General features: G+C 47.0%; 1 protein-coding gene and 1 long non-coding RNA gene across 3 annotated transcripts in view; one reads left to right on the top strand and one right to left on the bottom strand.

The window, feature by feature from the left end:
- FXYD6 (FXYD domain containing ion transport regulator 6) overlaps positions 1-14322 on the bottom strand; it is a 102128-nt gene that overhangs the window by 11954 nt on the left and 75852 nt on the right. For both annotated transcript variants that reach the window (XM_077249919.1, XM_077249918.1), the window contains exons 2-3: positions 4710-4763; positions 1406-1447 (exon numbers count right to left, since the gene is read on the bottom strand). In XM_077249919.1, coding sequence (XP_077106034.1) covers positions 1406-1447; positions 4710-4758 — 91 coding nt within the window. In that variant the 5' untranslated portion in view covers positions 4759-4763. The remainder of the gene's footprint in view (positions 1-1405; positions 1448-4709; positions 4764-14322) is intronic.
- LOC143764396 (uncharacterized) overlaps positions 9803-14322 on the top strand; it is a 36398-nt gene continuing 31878 nt past the window's right edge. Inside the window, exon 1 of the long non-coding RNA XR_013213181.1 lies at positions 9803-9999. This is a non-coding gene — a long non-coding RNA (uncharacterized LOC143764396). The remainder of the gene's footprint in view (positions 10000-14322) is intronic.

Raw genomic sequence — 14322 nt, forward strand, 5'->3', positions numbered from 1 at the left:
TGTTGTTCAACATTTTTATAAATGATCTAGATAGGAAAACTAATCAAATTAGCAGATGATGAAAAGCTAGGAGGGATAGCTAATACTAGAGATGACACAGAAAGGATTCAGAAGGATCTATATAAGTTGGAACAATGGGCAGCAACTAATAGAATGGTATTTACCAAGGAGAAATGCAAGATTCTACATCTGGGCAAAAAAAAATGATGTCTACAGAATGGGAGGAATAAAACTAAGCAACAGCATGTGTGAAAAAGACTTGGGTATACTAATAGATCATAGACTGCACATGAGTCAACAGTGTGATACAGCAGCAGAAAGAGGCAAGCACAATTCTAGTATGTATTAAGAGAAGCATACAGTCTAGATCACGTGAAGTAATACTCCTCCTCTACTCCTCCTTGGTCAAGCCTCATCTGGAATACTGTGTCCAGTTCTGGGCACCACATTTTAAAAAAGACATTGACAAATTGGAGCAAGTTCAGAGAAGAGCTACCAGGATGGTGAGCGGACTGCAAAGTATATCCTACGAGGAACGGTTAAAGGATCTGGGAATGTTTAGCTTTCAAAAAAGAAGGCTAAGAGGAGACTTAACAGCTGTCTACAAATATCTGACGGGCTGTCACAGTGTAGGGGGATCATCATTATTCTCATTTGCACATGGAAACATGAGAAGCAATGGGATGAAACTGAAAGGGAGAAAATACAGATTAGATATTAGAAAAAACTTTTTGACAGCAAGGGTGATCAATGAGTGGAACAGGCGGCCACGAGTTCTCCTTCAATGGAAGTCGTCAAGCAGAGGCTGGACATGCATCTGTCTGGGATGGTTTAGTGAATCCTGCATTGAGCAGGGGGTTGGACCCTGGAGGTCCCTCCCAATTCTATGATTTTACATACGTGTGCTATTCCTTGATAGAATCGGATATCACATGGACCAATATTATTGAATTGGGCTTTTCAAATGAGACTGTTTTCACATGGTCTGAGTGTTCTTGCTGAAAATCATGTGCACTATACCGTTACCGTACATATTTTTGATAAAACTCGCCTACTCTAGTCTATGGGTGCGTAAAGGAAAACAGATCCCATGCTGATAGAGTATTGAAACCGATTTTGTTTAACACATTGCAATTATTAACTTGGGAAACTGTATTTGGTCTTGTAAATTTTATTTACTGCTGACATATAAAAATGAATACCGTATGCAGGGCATGTTCACAGGAAATAATTGCAGCACTTTTTGCCTCGATTTTTGAAAATCACTGCAAAACAATACGTCTCTACCACTACTTCAGAAAGCCAAATCCAACGTGATTGCAGCTTGTGAACAGTCCCTTAACTGTATTCAATTTGGATTTTTTTTTTAAAGTTACAACGGGATGATGTTGACTGGTTCCCTTACCGTAGATAAATGGATTTGTTTCCTTTTTATCTTCTCCGACACCTGCATGGAAAACAGAAAAAAATCACAATGTCTCAACACATAGATTTATATGACTATATGTGTAACTTTTACTACAACTTCAGTATCTTCAGTTACTTCATGGTACCTAAACCTTAGGCTAGGTTCACATTGCGTTAGTGGGTGATCGCTAACGGACAGCGTTGCACGGCGAAAATGTCGCAATTAACGCCGTGCAACGGGTCCGTTAGCGCACCTATTGACAGCAATGTTAATTTCGCCTGTAGCGCATCACTAGCGCGTGCCTCTTTCGGCTCGCGCTAGCGATGTGTTGTTCTTTTGTAGCGCGCCTCGGACGCTGCTTGCAGCGTCCGCGGCGCGCCCGAGGTCCGGTCCCCGCTCTCGCAGATCGGGGATCTGCGAGAGCGGGGACGTTAGCGCGACCCCTAAACGCGGCCCCTACAAAAACATTGCGTTAGCGCAATCTGCAAGCGCTAGCGCTAAACGGATTGCCCTAACGCAATGTGAACCTAGCCTTAAAAAAAAAGTTTGAACATGTTTGAGCAAAATGTCTTTCATTTTAGTCCGGAGACCCCCTTTGATCTCTAAAATCAAGGTTTAGTAAGTCTTCGAGTCCGTATATCGCTCTGTCCACTCTCTCTGGAACAGCTGAGCTCTTCTGCTCCTTCGTTTCAGTGATCAGTGGGGTCTCAGAACCTGAACCCCCCTCGATTAAAAGTTCTAACATGTTGCTAAGACATATCAAATTTTTGTTTTTTAAATTTGACTTACACTATAAAATAACCACCCGACCACAACTATGCTTCCACCAAATGGAAGTTTAGTCATTGCCAGGCTTTTTGGCATGTGCCAACTAGAGATCTGGACAGAGGACCTCCATGATGCTTACAGTCACTGCTTTGTACAGATGCTTCCCTGGTCTGGCATTCACTTTGGTACTCTGTAGCAGCCGGACTACAGCATTGCAAACGTCCTCGGCCAGCACTCGAATGCCGGAATCTTGGGCACCTCTTGCAATTACTATGTCCTTGTGACGCTAAGGCATGAAGCGTGTCAGAACGTCACACCAGACCTAGTGACGAGACGTCATGCAATGTTATAAAATAACAGGGGCCAAGTAACTGCAAGAGATGTCAAGAATGCTGGCAACCGAGAGCCGGCCAAGGAAGTTTGCACTGCCCTGATCCGGCTGCTACAGAGTATGGAAGTGGACGCTGGACCAGAGCAGTGCGAATCATTTTGCTACTCTCTGCTGCTCTTCTAAGATTGAACATCATGGAGGACATGGTGTCGTATTATATACCCTATGGTGATGACCCATTACCGGGATGTTTTACTATTTGGGCACGAGGTGTCATGCTGCAGCTCTGCAGGTAAATGCAAACTCCACTAGATGGCATCAGAGTGGAGAGAGGGCTGAAATCCTGCTCAGAGCTGACCAGAAGAACTGCAGCAAGGCTACTGCAGCGCCCCAGAGTCCTGGTCATTGCAGTACTGTGGTTCCGCCACTAAGGGGAGCTATAGTACATCTGATGGCACTGAAGGAGTTCATCTGGACAGGTATCACAGACACCAATACATTTCACAGCTGGGCCACCAGGGGGAGTTAAGGGTTCTATTCATTAGGCCACTCCCCACCATTGTGGGTAAACTGGGGGTCAGGCAGGAAGTTAGGCAGAAAGCTGACTGGGTTGGAACCAGGCAACACCTTGTGGCAGAGGGTGTTGTGGGAGAAGATTCGGTAGGGTCCCTGTCAGGGGTGGGATCCTGACAGAGGCTTGGCAACTTGAGCGAACGTAACGGGACCGTGCCTGCTCAGTATAGCGGCGGTACCCAAGGAGGGATTGGAAGCGAGATAGATTGTGCTGAGTGAGAAACGAGATCAAAGCAACAAGGAGAATACCAGTAGGAGTCGTGCTGTAAGACCGAGGCAACATCCTACTGAGGCGCACAGCCGGCGGCCGGAACGCCGAGGGAGTATTACAATATTCAGCTTCAAGCAATACTCTAAACCAATGGCAGGACAGTCAGTCTAAGGAGGGCTGTCTCACCTAAATCACCTATGCAGTCTTGGGGGGCAACTTGTGGAGAGGGGCGACTCTAGGGTCCCGGAAGAGCTCCGAGCCTACCCGTCATACGGGTGCCGTCCTAACCGTAACATCAGGGAGGGACGGAGGATTAGCAGAACATCATCTAATCGAGTTGTGAGGGAACTTAAGAAACGGACACAACAGTTGTGGGGTACTTTCCGTAAGCACAGCAGGGAAGGACCACAACACATAGCGCTAGCAGGAAGGCGCAGATTTCCACCTGTTAAGAGAACTCTGGAGGTGCCATTGGACCGGCCGGACTTGCGCAGCCTGGTTATCCGGATTCCGGACTGAGGACCCAGAGATCTTCAGTAAAAAGGTAAAGAGACTGCAACCTGGTGTCCTCGTTATTTACTGCACCGCACCACTACAGCATCACCACCACCATCAACTATCCACATCTATTACTGTACGCCCCTCAGCAGGGTCACGGACTGGGCCTAGCCACCGTGACAACCCCAGAGCAGAGACTCGGAGGCCCGGTATCGGGTACCCCTCGGCCCTGCGGCAGTGGGGGCGCTACACTACCACCAGGTGGCAGCCGAATAGTCAAACAAGCCAGGTCGATACCAGAGAGTAGCGTAGTACCAAGGGGAATTCCAAACACAGAGTCAGAGGAGCACCAAAAGGTCAGTAGCAGTCCGAAGCAGAAGTACCAGAAGGAAGAGACAGAATCAGGTCAGAGCCAAAGCCGAGTAGAGTACCAGGGAGTCCAAACACACAGGGAAACACAGAGTCGGGGCAGGAATAGATGAATGAATAGACACGGGCAAAGACAGCTAAACGCAGCAGGACAAATCAGGGTTTCACCAGAGCCAGCTACACACGCCGTAGGCAGGAAATATAACTGGCACTGACTGCAGGATGCAGCGCAGAGAAATAGCAGACCCAAAACCAGAACGAGGCAGAGAAAGTTAACCCCTGACATGACCAGACCGGGAAAGGAGAGACCAGACCCAAAGCACTTTCTGGACCATGACACAAGGCATATGGATATATATATATACAGTATATATATATATATATATATATATATATATATATATATATATATATATGTTGTTTTCATATTGGCTAAATGTCATGACTGATTACAATCCCTGCAATCCTTATTGACATTCTATTTATTAATGCTGCTGTTCAGATTCAATAAATTGTGCAGACAGAAGAAATGATGTATGCATTGCTCTTACCCAATACTGGTACCAAGACAGAACAGAGGAAAATCAGAGCAGTCTCCATGAGCCCTGAAAGAAACAGAAAGATGTTGTTGAGAAGGCGAACGCAATGCGTGCATCAAGAGTATATACAAACATAATATGGTCAGAACGGAGTACGATTATCTTGTCTGTTCAGGATCGCACCCCTCCCCGGCATCCCGGCTTTCTGCTCGTCAGGGGACGGTGTGCTCCTGATGATTGACAGTTTGGACCAGCGCATAGCCACTGTACATGTCTCATGCTGCAATCAGAGGCAGCTTCATCATTACAGGATCAAAAGAGTGCAGGGATAGCGATCCGGCCAACATCAAAGCAGCGCTTACAAGTTCTATTAGCAAGAGCTTGTAAGCGCTGTGCTGCTTGCTTAGGAGACCGGCCACCGCCGATAGACTGCAGTGGTGGCCAGTAACATAGGCGATGAGCAGTAAGCAAAAAGGTTACAAATCCCTCTCTTCTTGAAAAGTTCTTGAGAAGGGAGAGGACTTTTAATAAGAGGTAAATTGTAAAGTTGCTTGTTTTTACCAGAGCTTTGCAATTTTAAACATTAGAATATGAGAAAACCCATCTATTAGCCTGAAACTATATAATCCGAAAATAAATCTAACATATTATGTGGTAGGAAAATGGCCAGAGCATTAAATTGCTACATCGGAGCTAACTTTTCTTATCAGATTTGGCACCAGATGTGCATGCAGATTAGCTGTGCAAATTGGTCCTGGCACCAAATACAAATGCGCATAATACCTACGGCATTACATGTAACTGAGTATATTATCATATAACCATGGTATGAACGACGTGTAACTTGGCTTATTGGTCCTGACACTGGCATGGATATACATATGGTGCCAAATGTGACATTACCCATTAGATTAGATTTGACCATATACTGCTGATTCTGGAGCCTGACACAGTCATGCATATGAGCCATGATGGTATACATCTATATACATAAGAGGCACTAATTACTCGCTAATCCCACCCCCTGCACAGTAGCTCCGCCCCACACCACATCACCACACATAATCCTGCCCCTCACCACATCACCGCACATAATCCTGCCCCCAACACATCACCGCACAATCTTGCCCCCCACCCCATTACCACACATAATCTCGCCCCCCCACCACATCACCACACATAATCCCGCCACCCCACCACATTACTACACATAATCCTGCCCCCCCACCACATTACCACAGATAATCCCGCCCCCCACCACATCACTACACATAATCCCGCCCCCCCACCACATTACCACACATAATTCCGCCCCCCACATTACCACACATAATCCCACCCCCACCACATCATCACACATAATCCCGCCACCCCACCACATCACTACACATAATCCCGCCCTCCCACCACATTACCACAGATAATCCCGCCCCCCACCACATTACCACAGATAATCTCGCCCCCCACCACATTACCACACATAATCCCGCCCCCACCACATTACCACACATAATCGCGCCCGCCACCACATCACCACACATAATCCCGCCACCCCACCACATTACTACACATAATCCCGCCCCCCCACCACATTACCACAGACAATCCCACCCCCCACCACACATAATCCCGCCCCCCACCACATCACCACACATAATCCCGCCACCCCATCACATCACTACACATAATCCCGCCACCCCACCACATTACTACACATAATCCCGCCCTCCCAGCACATTACCACAGATAATCCCATCCCCCACCACATTACCACAGATAATCCCGCCCCCCACCACATTACTACAAATAATCCCGCCCCCCACCACATCACCACACATAATCCCGCCACCCCACCACATTACTACACATAATCCCGCCCTCCCACCAAATTACCACAGATAATCCCGCCCTCCCACCACATTACCACACATAATCCCGCCCCCCACCACATTACCACAGATAATCCCGCCCCCACCACCACATTACCACAGATAATCCTGCCCCCACCACATTACCACACATAATCCCGCCCCCCACCACATTACCACACATAATCCCGCCCCCCCACCACATTACTACAGATAATCCCGCCCCCCACCACATTACCACACATAATCCCGCCCCCCACCACATTACCACACATAATCCCGCCCCCCCGCCCCATCCCCACACATAATCCCGCCCCCCCACCCCATCACCACACATAATCCCGCCCCCCCACCCCATCACCACACATAATCCCGCCCCCCCACCACACATAATCCCGCCCCCCCACCCCACCACCACACATAATCCCGCCCCCCCACCCCACCACACATAATCCCGCCCCCCCACCCCACCACACATAATCCCGCCCCCCCACCCCACCACACATAATCCCGCCCCCCCACCCCACCACACATAATCCCGCCCCCCCACCCCACCACACATAATCTCGCCCCCCCACCCCACCACACATAATCTCACCCCCCCACCCCACCACACATAATCCCGCCCCCCCCACCCCATCACCACACATAATTCCGCCCCCCACCACATTACCACACAATCCCGCCCCACCACCACATTACCACACATAATCCCGCCCCACCACCACATTACCACACATAATCCTGCCCCCCACCACATCACCACACATAATCCCGCCCCCCACATCACCACACATAATCCCGCCCCCCAACACATCACCACACATAATCCCGCACCCACCACATCACCACACATAATCCCGCCCCACCACCACATTACCACACATAATCCTGCCCCCCACCACATCACCACACATAATCCCGCCCCCCACATCACCACACATAATCCCGCCCCCCAACACATCACCACACATAATCCCGCACCCACCACATTACCACACATAATCCCGCCCCCCCACCACATCACCACACACAATCCCGCCCCCAACACATCACCACACTATTGTTATTAACTTCATTTTAAGTTAATTTACCACCTGCGTAAGCGCTATTGAATGTTGTCATTATTTACTTTAGTTTAATCACTAGCAGCGTTAATTAGATAGCAATGAGCGTGCCGAGCGTTAGCTGGCTGGAAACATCTAGTATATATATATGGCTCTACATACTGGCACTGATGACAGATGTAGCAGTGCATATTGGTCCCGATATTGGATATGACTCTGATTCCCTAAAAATGGACACAAGCTTTGTATTCTTCCCAGAGGTACAAGGTGCACGATCTCTGCAGCTTTCCCCTCTGTGACAGGTTCCTTGTAATGAACATGTATTTCTCAGCTTCTGCAGCAGTATTGGGTGAGCAGCACTGACCTTTACATATACACAGGTGTACAGCGAACAATATGTAACACATGGTACAGGTACGAGTACAGATACAGATACAAGCACAGCCATACAGACTTCACAAAAAAATCTCTGAATACTGTTAGTGTTTATAGATGGTGCTGATTACGGCCATTGGTAATTTGGATGCATTACCACTTCAATTGGGATATGTTAGACACAGATACGGTACAAGATACAGATACAGTACAAGATACAGATACAGAAACAAGTACAGCCAATGTCAGAACAATGCAGCCAGCAAGAGTTACATGAAAAATTGAGCTTTGCTATATCTATTATGACCGGCAGGGTGTAATTTAGCTCATCATGGGGCACCATCATCGGGGCGATAACTGGTACAAAAACAACTTTCACTACAACACAGTGGATTAGAGTCAACATTTACATTGAGCTTTTTTATCATCATACATTACAAGGCAACTCACAAAGAAAACTAAATCCTAGGCTGCCTAGTAATGAATTCAATAGGTCAGGCAACTCTTCTTGACTTCTCTGTGTCTCTGACCTTGACTACACCAACACAGACAATATAAAGTCCAACAGCTTCACTCAAACTTAAAGAGGTATTGTCAAGTTTGGAAGTTTTCCCCTATCTATGGGATAGTGGATAACTTCACAATCGTTGGGATTCCAATCGCTGGGACCCCCACTGATCTCAAGAACTGGGGGACTGCAGTGGTTGATCATATGCCCCACTGCTCCATCCATTCTTAATGGGACCACTGGAGATAGCCGAGTGCTGCATTCAGTTGGTCTAAGAATGAATGGAGTGGTAAGGCACATGATGGACCTCGGCTCCATTCACCTGGGGCACAAGACAACATAAGCTATCCCCTATACTTTTAGACAAAAAGAGTGTCAGGTCCGACTATTTTGCATCCTCATAAACTTTGGCACCCGGGGCAGCCACCAATCCCTGCACCACCCCATGCTAAGCCACTGCACTAGGGTATAAGACCTAAGAATTATTTGCATCAAACGATTCGAAAGAATGTTTATGATGCTATGAGGTTCCTCCAGATCCAAGGAAAATAAAAAAAAGTACAAAAATCATACCCATTGGCCCTCACCTGGCTACTTACACCCCCACTGCAGTTGCTGCAGCTTCCCTGATCCTCCGCATGGGACCAGGTTCTCCCATTGCAAAAGTCCATAGGGTCACGTGACCCGGTCGCGTTGCCCCCCCCATGTGATCGTGTTAGGAGCCAAATATGAATATATTCTAGCAAAATGGTGAATGTCTAGTCTCATATAATATGCAAATTGCCTCTTCTGAGAAAAAGAGGACTTAAACTCTATAGCGCCACCTGTTGGAAGTAGCGATCCTACAAGTCACAATCAACCCTTTAACGAGTCGTGCAATATGACTTAGGATAAAAGCCAAACCAGTATCTCAATTCGCAGACATGGTGTTTCCGGCTGTTGGCCCTCGTCAGTGCGAAGCATGAGAACTGATTTGGCTAGGTGAGAGGCTCTGGACTGGGGTCTAAGGGGTAACGTTTCTTCTTATGGTATGGTTATAGTCTCATATAAAAATTCATAGTAATATTTGAAAGTTGCAAGAATCTGACATTTTCGGTAAAATTTGGAACAAACTTATTTGTTACAAATTGTTTTCCTCATCTCTGCTTCTCAGTGATTCCCTATATCAGAATAAATCCCCGTTAAAAGGGCAACAAATGCCGGAGCCGCATCATTAGGAGCATTAATAATTAACCCCAGGCATGCTGGGTGAAAGCAATGATATCATGCTATAGGAGCTGGGGATGTCCTGCTGCCTTGTCAGGGACGGTCGCTTTGAAGGATTGCCTGGATGTTGCACTGCAGACTTCTGCAGATCCCAAGTAGTGGGAAGAAGTGCGGGAGGAGGCGTGCTCTGCCATATCCCTGACTCAGGACATTACAAGGATGTGGAACACAGCCGGCTAAGGGATGCGAAGAAATGGCACACAGCAGTCATGATGCAGGTACTGACACTTTACAAGGGTTACCATCTGCGCTCCATACTGATTCGCATTGTCCTTCCTTATTAAGTCTTTTCCTGTTTCCCAATGTCTCCTTCCTGCTCGGAGTTTAACCTTCACGTTCTGGTATTTGTCCCCTGCCTTATTCTACTGCACCAGGACTTTCCACCCTCATCTTTTCATCTGCATGTACAATGCCAAGGAAATGGCTAAGGGGGCACAGCACCCTAATATTGCATACTGTCTCCTTTATGGCAGGAACATGGTTACATGATTGGCAGGGATCGCACTGGGCTCAGGGGTGTAAATATTGGGGGTGCAGGACGTTCCTACTAGTATGATATTGAAGGACCCAATGACAGATTTTCTATCGTTGCCCAGGAAATTCAAGTTACGTCTCTTATGCTCCAGTATGCGGGTTATATTGAGTATTGTGGTACTAAAATTGGACCCAATTAGTTTAGGGGGTCTGGCAAGTCAGTCCTAAATGTTATCACATGCAATGCTGACATACATACAGTGTATCTTACTATACAGAAGGATAGACCTAATTTCTACAAATCTATTGTCTGGAGTTATCATTAACATTAACACTTTGCATTCTGTAAAATTCTTTTTCATAATGTTAGTACTCATATTATAACTAGAAGCCATTGCCATTGTAAACCTAAATAGTCCCCCTTTCCACTCCTTGGAAATCAGATTTTCTGTGGCTTCCCTACATTGCAGTATTATGCAGGTTCAACCTATATCGTGCTGGTGGGCAGTACTACGGTTCTGGGATCATTCACAAATACACAATATAATTCTCATTCAAGAATAGAATGACGAATAGGAAATATCTGTACAGGACGGGAGAAGCTGGGCAGATTACTATACAGATTTATGGGAAAAGATTCAGTATAAATTGGAGCTTCAGACATGGGGGCGGTACTAATTAGTGATTGACAGAGTGCATTGTATAAGTATGCATACTGATGTGCCGAGATACCTATCTGAGTGACCGCCCACTGGACTCCTAAGTAAAGGCCCCGTCTCACATAGCGAGATCGCTAGCGAGATCGCTGCTGAGTCACAAGTTTTGTGACGCAACAGCGACCTCCATAGCGATCTCGCTATGTGTGACACGTACCAGCGATCAGGCCCCTGCTGCGAGATCGCTGGTCGTGTCGGAATGGCCTGGACCTTTTTTTGGTCGTTGAGGCCCCGCTGACATCGCTGAATCGGTGCGTGTGACACCGATCCAGCGATGTCTTCACTGGTAACCAGGGTAAACATCGGGTTACTAAGCGCAGGGCCGCGCTTAGTAACCCGATGTTTACCCTGGTTACCAGCGTAAATGTAAAAAAAAAAAAACACTACATACTCGCCTTTCGGTGTCCAGGTCCCTTGCCGTCTGCTTCCTGCTCTCACTGACTGCCGCCGTACAGTGAGAAGTGAGAGCGCAGCAGTGACGTCACCGCTGCGCTCTGCTCTCACTGTACGGCGGCACTCAGTGAGAGCAGGAAGCAGACGGCAAGGGACCTGGACACCGAAAGGCGAGTATGTAGTGTTTGTTTTTTTTGGTAACCAGGGTAAACATCGGGTTACTAAGCGCGGCCCTGCGCTTAGTAACCCGATGTTTACCCTGGTTACCCGGGTGCTGCAGGGGGACTTCGGCATCGTTGAAGACAGTTTCAACGATGCCGAAGTCGTTCCCCTGATCGTTGGTCGCTGGAGAGAGCTGTCTGTGTGACAGCTCCCCAGCGACCACACAGCGACAAAACAGCGACGCTGCAGCGATCAGCATCGTTGTCTGTATCGCTGCAGCGTCGCTGTGTGAGACGGGGCCTTAAGGATGAGCAAACCCAAACGGTAACTTTTCCCGGAAGTCCGTGTTACTGTTCGAAGTCCAGATGCTTAATAAAGCTTGTTGAAAGGCTGCAGTGTAGCCAATCAACAGCTTTTAAGCTGTGGGCATTTCCGGAGTCATCACAGTCATGCCAAGTATTGTCATGATTGTGATTGGTCTGGACCACCCGTGACCCTGAATTACCGCCGGATCACAGATGGCAGCTATGCTTGAGTGGGGGACAGTGTAAAATAAATAATTAAAAAACGACATGGGGGCCTCTGTATTTTTAATAACCAGCCAAGGGAAAGCAGATAGCTGTGATCTGGTCTTATTATGCTGGGAAGGGGACAATATTTATGGCACTTCCCAGCTTACTAATATCAGCTCCCAACTGTGTGCTTTGCCTTTGCTAGATATTAAAAATGGCGAGGTCCTAAAAATATGATGTGTGCCCCCCCTTATTTTTAATAACTAGATAAGGCAAAGCAAACAGCTGAGGGGCTGATATTATTTTGACACTGATTTGTCTTCTGGTAGATAATAATAATAATAATAATTTTATTTATATAGCGTCAACATATTCTGCAGCGCTTTACAAATTATAGAGGGGACTTGTACAGACAATAGACATTACAGCATAACAGAAATCACAGTTCAAAACAGATACCAGGAGGAATGAGGGCCCTGCTCGCAAGCTTACAAACTAGGAGGAAAAGGGGAGACACGAGAGGTGGATGGTAACAATTGCTTTAGTTATTCGGACCAGCCATAGTGTAAAGGTACCGTCACACTAAACGATATCGCTAGCGATCCGTGACGTTGCAGCGTCCTCGCTAGCGATATCGTTTAGTTTGACACGCAGCAGCGATCAGGATCCTGCTGTGATGTCGCTGGTCGCTGAATAAAGTCCAGAACTTTATTTGGTCGTCCGATCGCCGTGTATCGTTGTGTTTGACACCAAAAGCAACGATACCAGCGATGTTTTACACTGGTAACCAGGGTAAACATCGGGTTACCAAGCGCAGGGCCGCGCTTAGTAACCCGATGTTTACCCTGGTTACCAGCGTAAAAGTAAAAAAAAACAAACAGTACATGCTCACCCAGCGTCATACCTTCCCCAGCGTCTGCTTCCTGACACTGACTGAGCGCCGGCCCTAAAGTGAAAGTGAAAGCCGCTGTGCTGTTAGGGCCGGAGCTCAGTCAGTGTCAGGAAGCAGAAGCTGGGGGACGCTGGGTGAGTATGTACTGTTTGTTTTTTTTACTTTTACGCTGGTAACCAGGGTAAACATCGGGTTACTAAGCGCGGCCCTGCGCTTAGCAACCCGATGTTTACCCTGGTTACCCGGGGACCTCGGCATCGTTGGTCGCTGGAGAGCGGTCTGTATGACAGCTCTCCAGCGATCAAACAGCGACGCTGCAGCGATCGGCATCGTTGTCGCTATCGCTGCAGCGTCGCTTAATGTGACGGTACCTTAAGGCTCGTGTGTTCATGTAAAGCTGCATGAACCAGTTAACTGCCTAAGTATGTAGCAGTACAGACACGGAGGCTATTGACTGCATAAAGTGTATGAGAACATGATGAGAGGAACCTGATTATGGTTTTTTTTTTTTTTTTATAAAATAGATATATTTGCTTGCAGAGACAGAGATAGGGCTATCATGATTTAGCCTAAATGATAGAGAATGTGTCATCAGAAAATAATCCAATAGGAAATTGACATGTACATTAGCAGCAATATACTGACTCGAAACATGACATTTGCATTGAAGCATTTAATAAGCGCATGCAAAGGTCATTTTGAAGGGAGGGAAAGACACGACTTATTGTGAATGGTGGATCCTTTTTAACCTACTGTACATAGAGGTGTGATCAGTCACTGTGCAGGGGGAGGAGATGAGCTGTGACATCACCTATTGTGAATGGTGGATCCTGTGTTATCTACTGTATATACAGGTGTTATCAGTTATTGTACAGGAGGAGGAGGAGAGCTGTGACATCACCTATTGTGAATGGTGGATCCTGTGTTATCTACTGTATATAGAGATGTTATCTGTCATTGTACAGGAGGAGGAGCAGGAGGTGCGCTGTGACATCACCTATTGTGAATGGTGGATCCTATGTTATCAGTCATTGTACAGGAGGAGGAGGTGAGCTGTGACATCACCTATTGTGAATGGTGGATCCTGTGTTATCTACTGTATATACAGGTGTTATCAGTTATTGTACAGGAGGAGGAGGTGAGCTGTGACATCACCTATTGTGAATGGTGGATCCTGTGTTATCTACTGTATATAGAGGTGTTATCAGTCATTGTACAGGGGGAGGAGGTGAGCTGTGACATCACCTATTGTGAATGGTGGATCCTGTGTTATCTACTGTATATAGAGGTGTTATCAGTCATTTTACAGGAGGAGGAGGTGAGCTGTGACATCACTTATTGTGAATGGTGGATCCTGTGTTATCTACTGTATATAGAAGTGTTATCAGTCAT

This window comes from Ranitomeya variabilis, chromosome 4 (assembly GCF_051348905.1).
Source record: "Ranitomeya variabilis isolate aRanVar5 chromosome 4, aRanVar5.hap1, whole genome shotgun sequence".
NCBI lineage: Eukaryota > Metazoa > Chordata > Amphibia > Anura > Dendrobatidae > Ranitomeya > Ranitomeya variabilis.